The sequence below is a fragment of the Aedes albopictus genome, chromosome 2 (assembly GCF_035046485.1).
Source record: "Aedes albopictus strain Foshan chromosome 2, AalbF5, whole genome shotgun sequence".
NCBI lineage: Eukaryota > Metazoa > Arthropoda > Insecta > Diptera > Culicidae > Aedes > Aedes albopictus.
Genome location: NC_085137.1, coordinates 374062985 through 374075455, shown reverse-complemented (window position 1 = coordinate 374075455; position 12471 = coordinate 374062985). Strand labels below are relative to the sequence as shown.

The window sequence follows — 12471 nt, the reverse complement described above, 5'->3', positions numbered from 1 at the left end:
TCCTTGAGTAGTTCTCTTAGGGAGTGGTTTTCCGTTGCCAGGTTTGGAATAAATTTTGCAACGTAAGTTACAAGTCCCAGAAAACTTCTCAATTCTTCCTTGCTCTGAGGTGCTCTGAACTGCATGATGGATCGAACTTTTGAGTCAGCCGGAAGAACTCCCTTTTCAGAGAACTTGTGTCCAAGAAATGTTGTTTCTTCTTGCTTGAACTTACACTTCTGCATGTTTAACATGATTCCAAAACTCTTCAGTACGGCCAATGTTTTTCTTACTGCATCGTCATGTTCTTTCTCTGTCGCTCCCCAGATCATGATATCGTCAATGAAAACAACGGTGTTAGGACATTCCGACAAAATACTCTCCATAAGGTTCTGGAAGAATTCGGGGGCGTAGTTAACACCGAAAAGTAATCTGGTGTAACGATAAAGGCCCCAATTGGTGACAAACGTCGTGATTTCACGACTTTCTTCCGCCAGTTCTACTTGATGGAATGCTTGCTTGATGTCCAACGTAGTGAAGAATTTCGCTCCATTGAACATCGGGAGTATGTTCTCAAAGATTGGCAGTGGATGATTTAAACGCTGAATTGCTTGATTGGCGCGTCGCATATCTATGCAAAGACGTAGTTCACCATTGTCTTTAAGAATGGGCACTAATGGTGACACCCAAGATGACGGTTTTTCCACTCGTTCGATTATACCCATCGCTAGCAGATCATCCAGCTTTCTTTTCACTTGCTCCAGCAAAGGTACTGGACAGCGTCGTAATGGCTGAATTACTGGGGTCACGTTTTTATCGATTGGAAGGACCAGCTGGAAATCTTTGATTTTGGGAAATGCTTCTGTTTGTTTGACTTGGCATACGTTTTCTTTGAAGGAGCTAGGTAGTCCGACTCGTAACAGACCAAGTTCACGAGCCGTGATTTTTCCCAACAAGGCTTGTTGCCCGCCTCGGATCACGTAGAATGTTGTTCTGGCTGATATGATATCATCCTCATCGTGTACTTCGATAACTGCGTCAAACACGGTTACCAACTCCAACGGTATTCGCCCATAAGCCATGAACTTCTTAGACCTGTCACTTCTTTCCGAGAAATAGACTGCCTTGTTCAGCTTCATATATTCCCACGTTTGATCGTCTATTAGGTTGTACGCAGATCCCGAATCAATTAACATTTCAATAGTGACTCCCCCAACGCGACACTTTAGTAGCTCATCGTTTTCGTTGTTGATTTTGTAGACTGAAAATTCTTCCGTATCCTCTCTTTCATCGGTCAACTCAACATTCCTAACGCTCCTGAACCTTTTATGCTGTGGTATTTGTTGGTATCGTTGCGGTGAACGTTTCCGTTTCAATGACTGAACATTAACAAATTAAAGAAAGGAAAGAAAACAACCCCCAATTACACTTATATTTTTTTACCATGGTATTAAAAAACTTATTTTAGTTCCTTACATTTCGTCCTGGTGTCTTACACATCGATTGGAAATGACCCGTATTTCCGCAACCGTGGCACTTTTTATCCGCTGCTGGGCATTTTTCAGACGTCCGATGTCGGAAACGACCGCATCGAGAGCATTTTTCTTTATAGGCTGGGATCCCTGAGTTCTTGTAATATGGTGTCCTTTGTGTATGCGCAACCAAACGGTGAACATCCGCGATTGGCTTTGGTTTAGAGTTCATTTGGGCGGCTTGGTAACTGACGGATTGATGCGCATTAACGATTTTGGTACAAGTATCCAACGTCAATACTTCTTGCTCCAATAACTTACGACGCAGATCGTCCGGCGCGTTCTGAATTATTTTATCGATGATGGCCGTTTGACGACATTCAAGCTCAGTTTGTCCAAATGAGCATTTATCCGCCTTTTGCTGAACCCTGAGAAGAAATTTCTCAATCGGCTCGTCATTGTCTTGCGTCATAGTCCAGAATTGGAATCTCTCAAAACTGGAGTGTTGTTTTGGAGCAAAATGTGCCGTCAGTTTTTCCTTGGCCACAATATAGGGGTCCCTTCCATCTGAGCCGTCAATATCAGCCCCCGGAATGCCATAGAAGACAGATTGCAACTCCATGCCTCCCATAGCAAGCATCTGCGCTTTACGACTGTGGCTCTCCAAAATGTTGGTCGCTAACATAACGTTGTCAAACCATCTTATCCACGATGTCCAAGCGGTTCTTACCTCAGTTGCGGGTAAGTGCGAGAACTTGAACATAGGTAAATTATACGACGCAGGGCTGAAGAACGACATGGTTTGAAAAACCACTTCTTCGTTTGCCATGATTGCCTGTTAGAAATAAATGTATGATCATCTTTCCCGTTTCAACTTTAATATCATGTGCATCATTGGCTATTGTTTCATAATAATCGCGCTGTAGTCTGCCTTGACACGTGATTATTTAATATTGCTACAAACATTTTCAACCAACTTAGTCTAACAATATACACTCACAGACTAAAATAACTTTATGTTGGATCCCTCTTCTATTCATACAACATACACTTTCATTATGGTGGATTTAACACAGCGTGTCACACGCTCTTGGTGAATTTAATCACAGTGCATTGCGCACTCTCAGTGAATTTAATCACAGCGTTTTAAACGCTCTCAGTGAATTTAATCACAGTGCCAACGGCATTATTTTCACAGTGAATTTAATCACAGCGTATCATACGCTCTCAGTGAATTTAATCACAGTGCATTACGCACTCTCAGTGAATTTAATCACAGCGATTTAAACGCTCTCAGTGAATTTAATCACAGTGCCAGCGGCATTCTCGATAAGTCGTCTGCTGCTAATTTATTACTCAGATTAGCACACTATCCGAAAACTCATAATACATGCATGAATGACCAATCATACCAAAATAAAAGAAAGTTGATCAGCCAACCAATACAAGTTCAAATGATCATTGAGCTCCGGACATGCGAGAACATAACTGATGGATTCAAATAGGAAAATACAGGGTGGTTCTCTTTTCCATTTTCTTTGGTAAATAGGATTAATGGTTGGATGTACACAGCACTTTGCAACCATTAGAGGTCTAGCTTTTACTGTTTTGAATATATAATATAATTACATACCTTTGCTGTCCCCAATCATAGACAAATTACCATAATTTGGGCCCAACATGAAGCAAGGAATCCGGTGCGATGATTATGACCTTTATCCGCTCGACAGCCGATTATGTGCCGCGCTGTCACACATGATTTTCAATCATCATAATCACACTAACACTAAATCTCGTTCTTGCCACACACGATAACAGCCTCTTTTTTCCCCCACACTTTGAATGCCAACCACTTGGCGGTTAATGATCTAATGATCATACCATCCATCATCATTTCTTTCATTCACACCACCACCATTCGCCGCATGCTATGCGGTGCTTCATTCATCACCCACACCAGAATATTCGGTTTTCTTTCACTATCACTGTTCGCCCCGTTCGATGCTCGTTTTTTTTTTTCATCCGCGGGCGCGTCCCCCCAGCATGGTGAAAACAATGGCTGCCGCGCGTCGTATGCACATTCTCAAAATTTTCATCCCCATCACCGTGCACTTTTCTGCCAGGGCATATTTCCTCTTTCATTCATCACTAGTTTCCTCCACCAATTTCTGTGATCACATTAACCTTCCCATAATTTCACTGTTCACCATCCAAAATTTTTTTTTTCGCCCCCATCGGCGTGGGTTGCACATTTTTCATTTGTAGAGCACCCTTTCACTCGCGTCACGTTTCAAATTTATCAATGGCAGACTACGGCGCGATGTGTTTTCTAATTTGGAATGATATTTCTCATCGCGGATTTATTTTCAATTCATTACCTGCTGTTAACACAAACTTTAACACTTAATTCACTTTGAAAAGAATTCAACGCGTTTCTCCGATTTATCTCGTCGCCACGTGTGATGTCGTCCGATCTAGTCAGGCCTGCACGATAGAATGACGAGTGGTGCCGGCTATTCGTGGTTGGATCGTTCGTTCGCTAGTGCAGCCACCCACACTAGTTCAACACATATACCACATGGTATCATTCATAATATAGATCACCACAATGACAAAAACTAAGTGCGCCACACAAACTATGCATAATTTGGAAATTAAATGCATGTAATTTACTCGATGGAATTGGGTGCAGAAATGTTTTTTCTACACAGCGGAGTTTAAAAGACATTATGTAAGTTTTCTAACAAATGACGGAAACGTGTTGCATGGTTTAATTTGATCTTAAGCTGTACGTGAAATCATAAAATTGAGTAATGTTTTTTCTGTATTTACATAAATTATCCCGGCTAGGCGACATATTTTTCTGATAAAACTCTGTGTTCCTGATGATTCCTCCAATAGGGCTAACCCTCCTGAGGTGGTCATAACTGAGCTCATGATAGAACTAGCGGTTTTATCACAGCATTTTTTTGGTCTATGTTACGGCCACGAAATCTTTTGTTGGTTTTATGCATTGCCTCACAGTTTTGTATATTTGTTTACAAAAAAAATCTCTTCGACAACAACCGCAAATGCAAGTTTTATTGAAATGGTATATAATAAGTGATAAAACCAGTTCATGTCTACTTGCAAGTCTATAACTGAAGATGTTTATAGCAGAAGTTATATGATAGTTTTATGGAACGCCAAAGGGTCAAAGTAAAAAACTACCCAGGGCCGGATCTAAGGGGGGGCCGGGGGGGCCCGGGCCCCGGGCCCCCACATTTTAGGGGCCCCCACAAAAACCATTTTTGGTTGCTAACATTAGCTTTATTTTTCGTATTGCTCAAGTACTGTTCGAAAATAAGCAAAAATCATTTTTGGTCATCTCTCCAAGGGGCCTCCACATCCGCTCGGGCCCCGGGCCCCCACAATCCTTAATCCGGGCCTGAAACTACCACATAAAACTAATTTAGAACAACTAGCTTTTTCACATGCTTGTATAAAACCAGGATAGAACATGAATAAACCTTCAAGGCGTGCTGATTGTTAGTTGGGCAGTTCAGATCAATCACGGAGGAGCAACCATTGACATGTATAGTCAGAATTGATCGTTGATTGATCGATCGTTAAGTGTGGGCCACCTTAACGTGGAGGCATACCTTGAGGATTTCCTGGAGGAATTTCTGAAGGGATTCTTGCAGGAATTCCTGATGGAATTCTTGATAAAAAATCTAAAGGAATTCCTGAAGGAATTCCTGAAGGAATTTCTGGAAGAATTCCTGAAGAAATCACTGGAGTAATTCCTGAAGGTGATTTCGGAGGTATTTGTGAAGGAACTTCTGGAAGAATGTCTGGAGCAACTTCCAGATCGAGGCATTTATGGAGGAATTTCTGTAGGTTTTTTTTGAGGAATTTCTGAAGAAACTCTTGGAGGAATTTTTGGTGAAATTTCTAAAGAAATTTCTGGAGAATTTTTGGAAGAAATCCTTGATCGAATCTCTGGAGGAATTCCTCGAAAATCCTTGGAGAAATCATTTTAGGAAATCTTGGAGGAATTCTGGGAGGAATTTCTGGAGGATTCCCAGCATGTATTCCTGGAGAAATCCCTGGAAGAATTCCTGTAGGAGCCCATAGAGGAATTTCTGGAGACATCCCTGGTGACATTCTGAAGGAAAGCCTAAAGATATTTCTGGATGATTCTGGAAGAATTTGAGGTCTTATTCCTGAAGAAATTTCTGTAGGAATCCCTGGAGGCATTCCTGAATGAATCCTTGGAAGGATTCCTGAAAAATCCGTGGCGGAATTTCTGTAGGATTCCGTGGAGGCATTCCTAAAAGAGTAAGAACTTCTGCAGAAAGCTCTGGAAAATCACTAGATAAATTTCTGGGAGAATTCCTCCAATAATCTGTGATGGAATTCTAGGATGAATCTCTGGAGGGATATCAGGAGGAAACCCTGGAGGAATTCCGGGAGTAATCCCTGAAGGAATCCCTGGAGACATTTCAGAAGGAATTCTTGGAATAATTCCTGGAAAAATCCGTGCAATAATTTCTGGAGGAATCCGTGGAGGCTTGCATCGAGGAATCCTTGGAAGAACTTCTGAAGAAAGCTTTGGAAAATTTGTGGAGAAATCCCTGGTGAATCCCTGGAAGAATTACAAGGATTAAAAGAGGAATCCCTGGAAGAATTACAAGGAATTCCTGCAAGAATTTGGAATCCATGAAGAAATTTCTGGAGGACTACTACCATTGTGCTGATTTTTAATCTTTCGATGACCTTCAAAGACGAGCGAAGTTTGCTGGTAGTGTTGTACTTTTTACAACGGCGCGGGTCCTGAATGGTTGAGGAGGAAAAAGGGAGAAAATGTATGAAATGTAAAATTAAATGATTTCAAAAGTATGAAAGTACAATTAGTTATCTTTGTTTTGGGGGCTTAACCTTTTCTGATTGTTATTCCATGTATGAGATAGGTATAAGTGATTTTCACCGTCCGGATTCTATGGGTAATGTTTTATATCAATTATTTTGTCTATCCCCTGTATTCCAAATCGCCTTTGGATTCAAGCTTCTAGAATGCCCTCCATAGATGATATATTGCAAACAGCAGAGTGCTAAAATACTCATATTAAGCATTTTCAACTACTGATGATTATAGGTATGATTGTCACGAGATATAGTCATTATAACACATATGGGATATCGGGGCATAATGGACGACTTTAGGACATTTCCCCGAATTTCATTATCCCAAATTCCATTACCCCGAATGACCCATTACGCCGAATGATTTATCCTCAAGCCTATCTGGACCCCCGCTCTGGGTAACAAGGGTGCACCAAGTGGTTCACCGCATTTTCTACAAAAACATTTTTTTAGCATATGCCATTCTTTTTGGCCTTACTATTGAGGCTTCTTACGGCATCATCAGCATCGGCAGCCATGATCGATATGCGGCTCGAAATTTCAAAGTGATGATTCTCTGCAACCAAAGCGAATATTCGTAAGAAAAAGTATCACTCTGTAAGCTCACTCGCAATGATTACGATGATACTTTTTCTGCTGTGTTGCTGCAGAATAGACAGTTTTTTATCACTTCAAAAACGCGAGGCAAACGATCATTGTAAAGCAAAAAATCAATGATTCGTTTGAAAGCTTCGTGATGCATTATGACACCTTAAGAAACATTCTCACTGCTTATGGGATCATCGTATATGCATCCTTCTTTCAAACACAGGTTATCTTTTCTAGTTAGTATTTGTTGGCGTCGCAGCTGTTAATATTTTAATCAGAATTTTTTTCTGCTTTGAATCATACGCTGTTTTTTCAAATTATTTTTAAAATTAAAATATATTTTTCATTTGGTGGAATTGTTATAATTATGAAAAAGCAGCAAATAAGGTATTACGCGCGCATGGGTGTCTCCAGCATAAAAAATAGCATCGGAATACCTTATCTATATATAAAGACTGGACTCGAAAAAAATGAGACACTCAAAATAATGTATAACTTTTGATTGCGTTCACAAAAATAGCTGATTTTTTATCCAGGAATAGCATGTTATGTATAGATAATGCCCTTAAAAATTTCATCAAAACCGGTTCAGTATTGGCGCAAATATTGTCGATACAATAAAATGTGATTTTGGAAATTTTGGGCTTCCATTTTAAAAATTATTTAGGCTATAACTTGGTTGTTAGCTCATCAAAACGTCTGAAAATTTGACTGTGAGTTCTTCAAGTAAGTCATAACAAGTGGTGAAAATTTCATTATAATCGGTTCAGTACTTTTTTTTAACAACTCAAACATAAAAACGGGGCACTTTTAACATTTTAAAATCAGTGTGCATTATTTTGACTGCAGTATTGGCAACACTGTCCCGATTTTTTTTTGAAACTTTGACAGTGTAAAATTGTTGTGTTAATCTGTTCTCAGTGAAAATTTCAGCCATTTTGATTGAACATTTTAAAAGTTAGAGCAGTTTGAATTTCACTATACCAAAAACCACATCTGCTTATTGTGACACAGTGCTACATAAATGGCTATAACTTTTTAAAGGTCAAATCAAATTGAATAAAATTTTGACACAATACATCTACATACATATTTTTTGTACAGAAAAATTTTCATTGAAATCGGTTCAGTATTTTGGCGCTACAGTTTTAGGTAAACAATGTGATATTTTTTAAAGTGTTTGTTTGGCCCAAGTTTCTCAAAGAAGAATCTTGTTTCGACGAAATCTCCACCAACTCTTTCTTTTTCTTTCTTTATGGCTCGACGTCCCCACTGGGACTTGGTCTGCATCGCTTTAACTTAGTGTTCTTTGAGCACTTCCACAGTTATCAATTGAAGGGCTTTCTTTGCCTGCCATTGCATGAATTTGTATATTGTCAAGTACAATGAGTACAATGATACACTATGCCCAGGGGATCGAGAAAATTTTCCCGACCGAAACGGGAATCGAACCCACCGTCTCCAGATTGGCGATCTATAGCCTTAACCACTAGGCTAACTGGAGACCTCTATGCCAACACTTAACCAATTTTGATGAAATTTTTATGGTATTAGCTACACATAATGTACTATTCCTGGTCAAAAAATCAGCTATTTTTGTGCACGCAATCAAAAGTTATACATTATTCTTTGTGTCTCATTTTTTTCGTGTCCAGTCTTTATACTCAGATTTGGCCATGGCTGAAGTATTTTATTTTTTATTAGAATTTACAATTACACATAGCAATTTTAATGTTATAGTCTATTCGGGGCGAAATGAACACTTGCAATTACGAATGGATGTACTGTACATGCATTGCATACTGTTAGGCGATTCAGAGAGTTTTGATAAAATCAATCCGATTGATTTAGCCTAGAGTTTATTTAAATAACTTTAATGTTATGTGAACTCGTCTAAGATAAAGTATTATCCACAAATATACAGATACAGATAATTATCTAAATTGGCATTACTTAACTGATCGATGTAATCAAAGGTATAGCATACAATGTCCATTATGCCCCGATGGGTGTCCATTTAGCCTCGTACCTTTCCTGCTAGCCCTAAAAGACACACGGTTTACAATTAATTATTTCTTCACAGTAAATACATTCCACCTGCTGCAAATGATTGAAATACGTAGGAAACAAGCTAAAGGTGTAAGCTAACTGATAATATGTTAAGTTTTCCTCTGTTGTGCTCATTGGCTTAGGGTGTCCATTATGCCCATAATCCCCCACCGACAAACATAACATCAACATGATTTACTCGTCAATCAGGTACCACCAGTTTACCAGTAGAGTAACCGCTCGCGTGTATTAAGAGCCGCCCACGAGCGTAGAAAGGACGTTTACTTCATAATCGGGCACCCTGACGATCGTGAGTTATTCTCAGAACCATGAGTAAGTCGTGTATTGGTTTTTCACTCGCGAGTTGCTTCACGATGAGAGCATTCCCAGTAAACCACAGATCGTAATGGGAAGTGCATTCAAAATTGTATATCTCGCGGTCAGAAATCAAAATCGTAAAAACCGTTGAATCTTGTGATAAATAATGTCAAGCCCAATTGTATATAAATCGTGTCTGCGATTTGTTTTGGAGTAAGTTTGTTATGTATAGAGCAAGTCATAAATAGCGCTAATTGAAGTCGTCGCTGCTTGCCTACGCTTACAAGTCATATATAATGTTAGTAAGGTTTGGTTGGGAATCGTAACGACTTAATGAATTTCGGCACCGCGACGAGGTGATTAGGTGGTGTTGGATACAAAACGAAAAAAGCATCCCACTTGCCTTGCTCATCATCGCCTGGCCGCTGATTATGTTTTGGGACTGGAAATATTCTGTCTGATATTCGGGCAATCTCTGGGAGTGTTCATAGTTACCGAATGAAGTCATTTGTTTCACATTTATTCCTACATGAGCAGTAAATTTTTCCCGCGACGACGACGACGACGGCGACGACGACGACAACGACGTCGTCGAAACGTACGCTCGATGCGGGACTAATGTTGTAAACAAAACATGTCGTAATGAGTGCAAATCCAACTCGCTACGAGCTGTATATAAATTGACAACTCATCATTAGGTATGCTATATATCAGTACAGCATTGTTATAAATGGAATCGCAATGACTTAGAAAAAAATTGCAGCAAAGTCATATTTCATGGGTGGTTTAGAAAGCTTAAGTTTATATTGGCCAAAATTTGCACTCTTCTCAAGGCAGATCAGTTAGTACAATGGTATGGGCTTAGACTCACAATCTCGAGGTGCCGTGTTCTAGGCTATGTGTCAACTTTTTTTATAGCTAATTTCGGACATCGTAATACATATCACCCGGAGTCGTATTTTATGTTTTCGATCGATTATTTGGGACATCGTAATGATGATCATATGAAATCGCGAAATGTCGTCTGAAGTATGTATATGGCCTCCACTTTGGTACGTATATAGCAGTTTTGTGCAGTTTATACGATTAAAAAGGTTCTTATATAGTAGTGTATAACACAAATTATACAGACCAAAATGTTTACTGGGTTTATATCTCTGCTCCTTATGCTGTTTTTAAATCTTAATTGATTGATTTTCACGTATCTTGTGAAAGTCGATGAAAGTCGATTTCTGCACTGTGTTACACAATTACTACTTTTCAGTACCAACCTGGAATTGTTATCGAACTATTTTTTGAGTCTGTTGTGATAGCTGGATAGATGAATTTGCTATTACAATTACGGAGGATGAAGGGGATAACTGCCACTTCTATAAAGGCGAAACATGCATGTTTGTGTCGTTATACAATCGTGTCATTTATCAGATAATTGACTTCATATTTAATAAACTGTAAATGTTATGGTAAGAGAAGTAGAGAAGTTTTTATCATTCTTTTAACTATTGGATTAACGGAGGCAGTTTCACATCATCAGTGAAGCAAACAAATCGTTGAAATCACATTTTTTCTCATTATTTGTTTCTGTGAAATGTGGCACAATAACATTCCGAAATAAATCAAATAAATTTAAATTGGAATTAGAGATGATTTTAATTTTACCTACAATGTATATTGTAAAATGTAATGTCTTACGTGTGGTGCGCTTTGGCAAGCTTTCCCTTTAATTAATTCAATGTGCATTTCATACGCAGGCTTCCGCCATAGATAAGATAACAATACAAATTCCATCGAATATGCTATAGTGTGGTGAGTAGGATTGTCTGAATATGATTCACTAGCTCGTGCATATCCACTTGATAGTTTCGGTGACAGCTCAACATGGTACCGTAAAGCGTTACAGCTACCGGAAATTTTAGGAATTATATTACCGCTTGTATGTAGTTTGTAATAGTTGAACAACGTAGTATTTGCGTCATTTACAGTAGATACGAGTCGGTGATGAAATTTTAATGAAACAGTGTTGTCACTATCGAATACTTGCAACTAGTGGTTTGAGAGGCAAACAATTTTCACAAAGTCAGATAACACGCTGAGTTTTTAAACGCTTTCAGTTGACGTTGAATCGTTCTACACGCGTAAGTGCTGCTTGAAATTATTCCGCTTTGTAATGGATACTAATAAGAGCAATAACGTGAGTAATGATTGATTTTGAAATGGACTTACTTTATTTTAGTTTCTATATCTAGTGAAGTAATTTATCGAAAAAACTTAAAAGAAAAAATGATAAAAATTGCGTGGTGTGCGGTGACTAATCGATTCATACTAAATACATTCGTTACCGGTGACGGACATTCCCTAATGTAATTGTTGTTTTCTTTCTCTTCCTGATCGATCGCACACGAACTTTACATTCGAATAAAACTCTACAACGCATCGCCGTGTCACAAAAAAATAAATACAAATGAACACCCCCGTTACTCCCACTGATCACACAAGTACTACTATTTTCAGCCTGCGCCCTATCCTCCGGGACCTCCAGCGCCTGGTATGATGATGCCTCAGCCCCAACAGTACGCCCCCGCGCAGCCATACGGAGCCTATCCCCCGCCGGTAATGGTGCAGCCTGGGATGCCTGGTCAGCCACCTCCGCAAGTAGCACCAGCCGGCGCTCCACAAGCAGGTAGGTCACAATCAGAGTACGGCACACGGTACGGCACGGCAAAAACAACCAAACTTATTTGAAAACCAAAAAACACCAAAAATGCGAATACTTAAGCTTTAAGTAAAGCTTAACATTGTGACGTGCTGTAACAAATATGTGCCCGGATTCGGATTACGCGGCCCAAAATCTGTCCGAGACCCATAAGTTTGCATCTGAGGCAAAACATAGTTCGCTGTATCATCTCTAGCGTGTGCAGCTTTTTCATTTTTTTCACTCACTCTCGTACACGAACACGAGAAAGAGAAAGATGACGAATTTCGCGCCAACTCGACCAGTGGTTGGCAACACCCTCTCAGAATCGAATGAAACTTGGTGGGCATGAAGATAAGGTTTTTATAAGCAACTTTGCATACTTAAATTTTCGAAAATTTTCAAGAGTAACATTTGAAGAGGGCCTAACTTTTTTTCGAAGAATTTTTTAAAATCGATGTAACTCAA

At 39.3% G+C, this 12471-nt stretch overlaps 1 protein-coding gene across 6 annotated transcripts in view; it reads left to right on the top strand.

The window, feature by feature from the left end:
- LOC109401270 (phospholipid scramblase 1) overlaps positions 1–12471 on the top strand; it is a 61217-nt gene that overhangs the window by 34627 nt on the left and 14119 nt on the right. For 3 of the 6 annotated variants that reach the window (XM_062852964.1, XM_062852963.1, XM_029869213.2), the window contains one exon: positions 11823–11991. In XM_062852964.1, coding sequence (XP_062708948.1) covers positions 11823–11991 — 169 coding nt within the window. Of the gene's footprint in view, positions 1–11223; positions 11503–11807; positions 11992–12471 lie in introns of those variants that run through there. The other 3 variants (XM_029869212.2, XM_062852962.1, XM_029869214.2) reach the window with 2 other exon arrangements.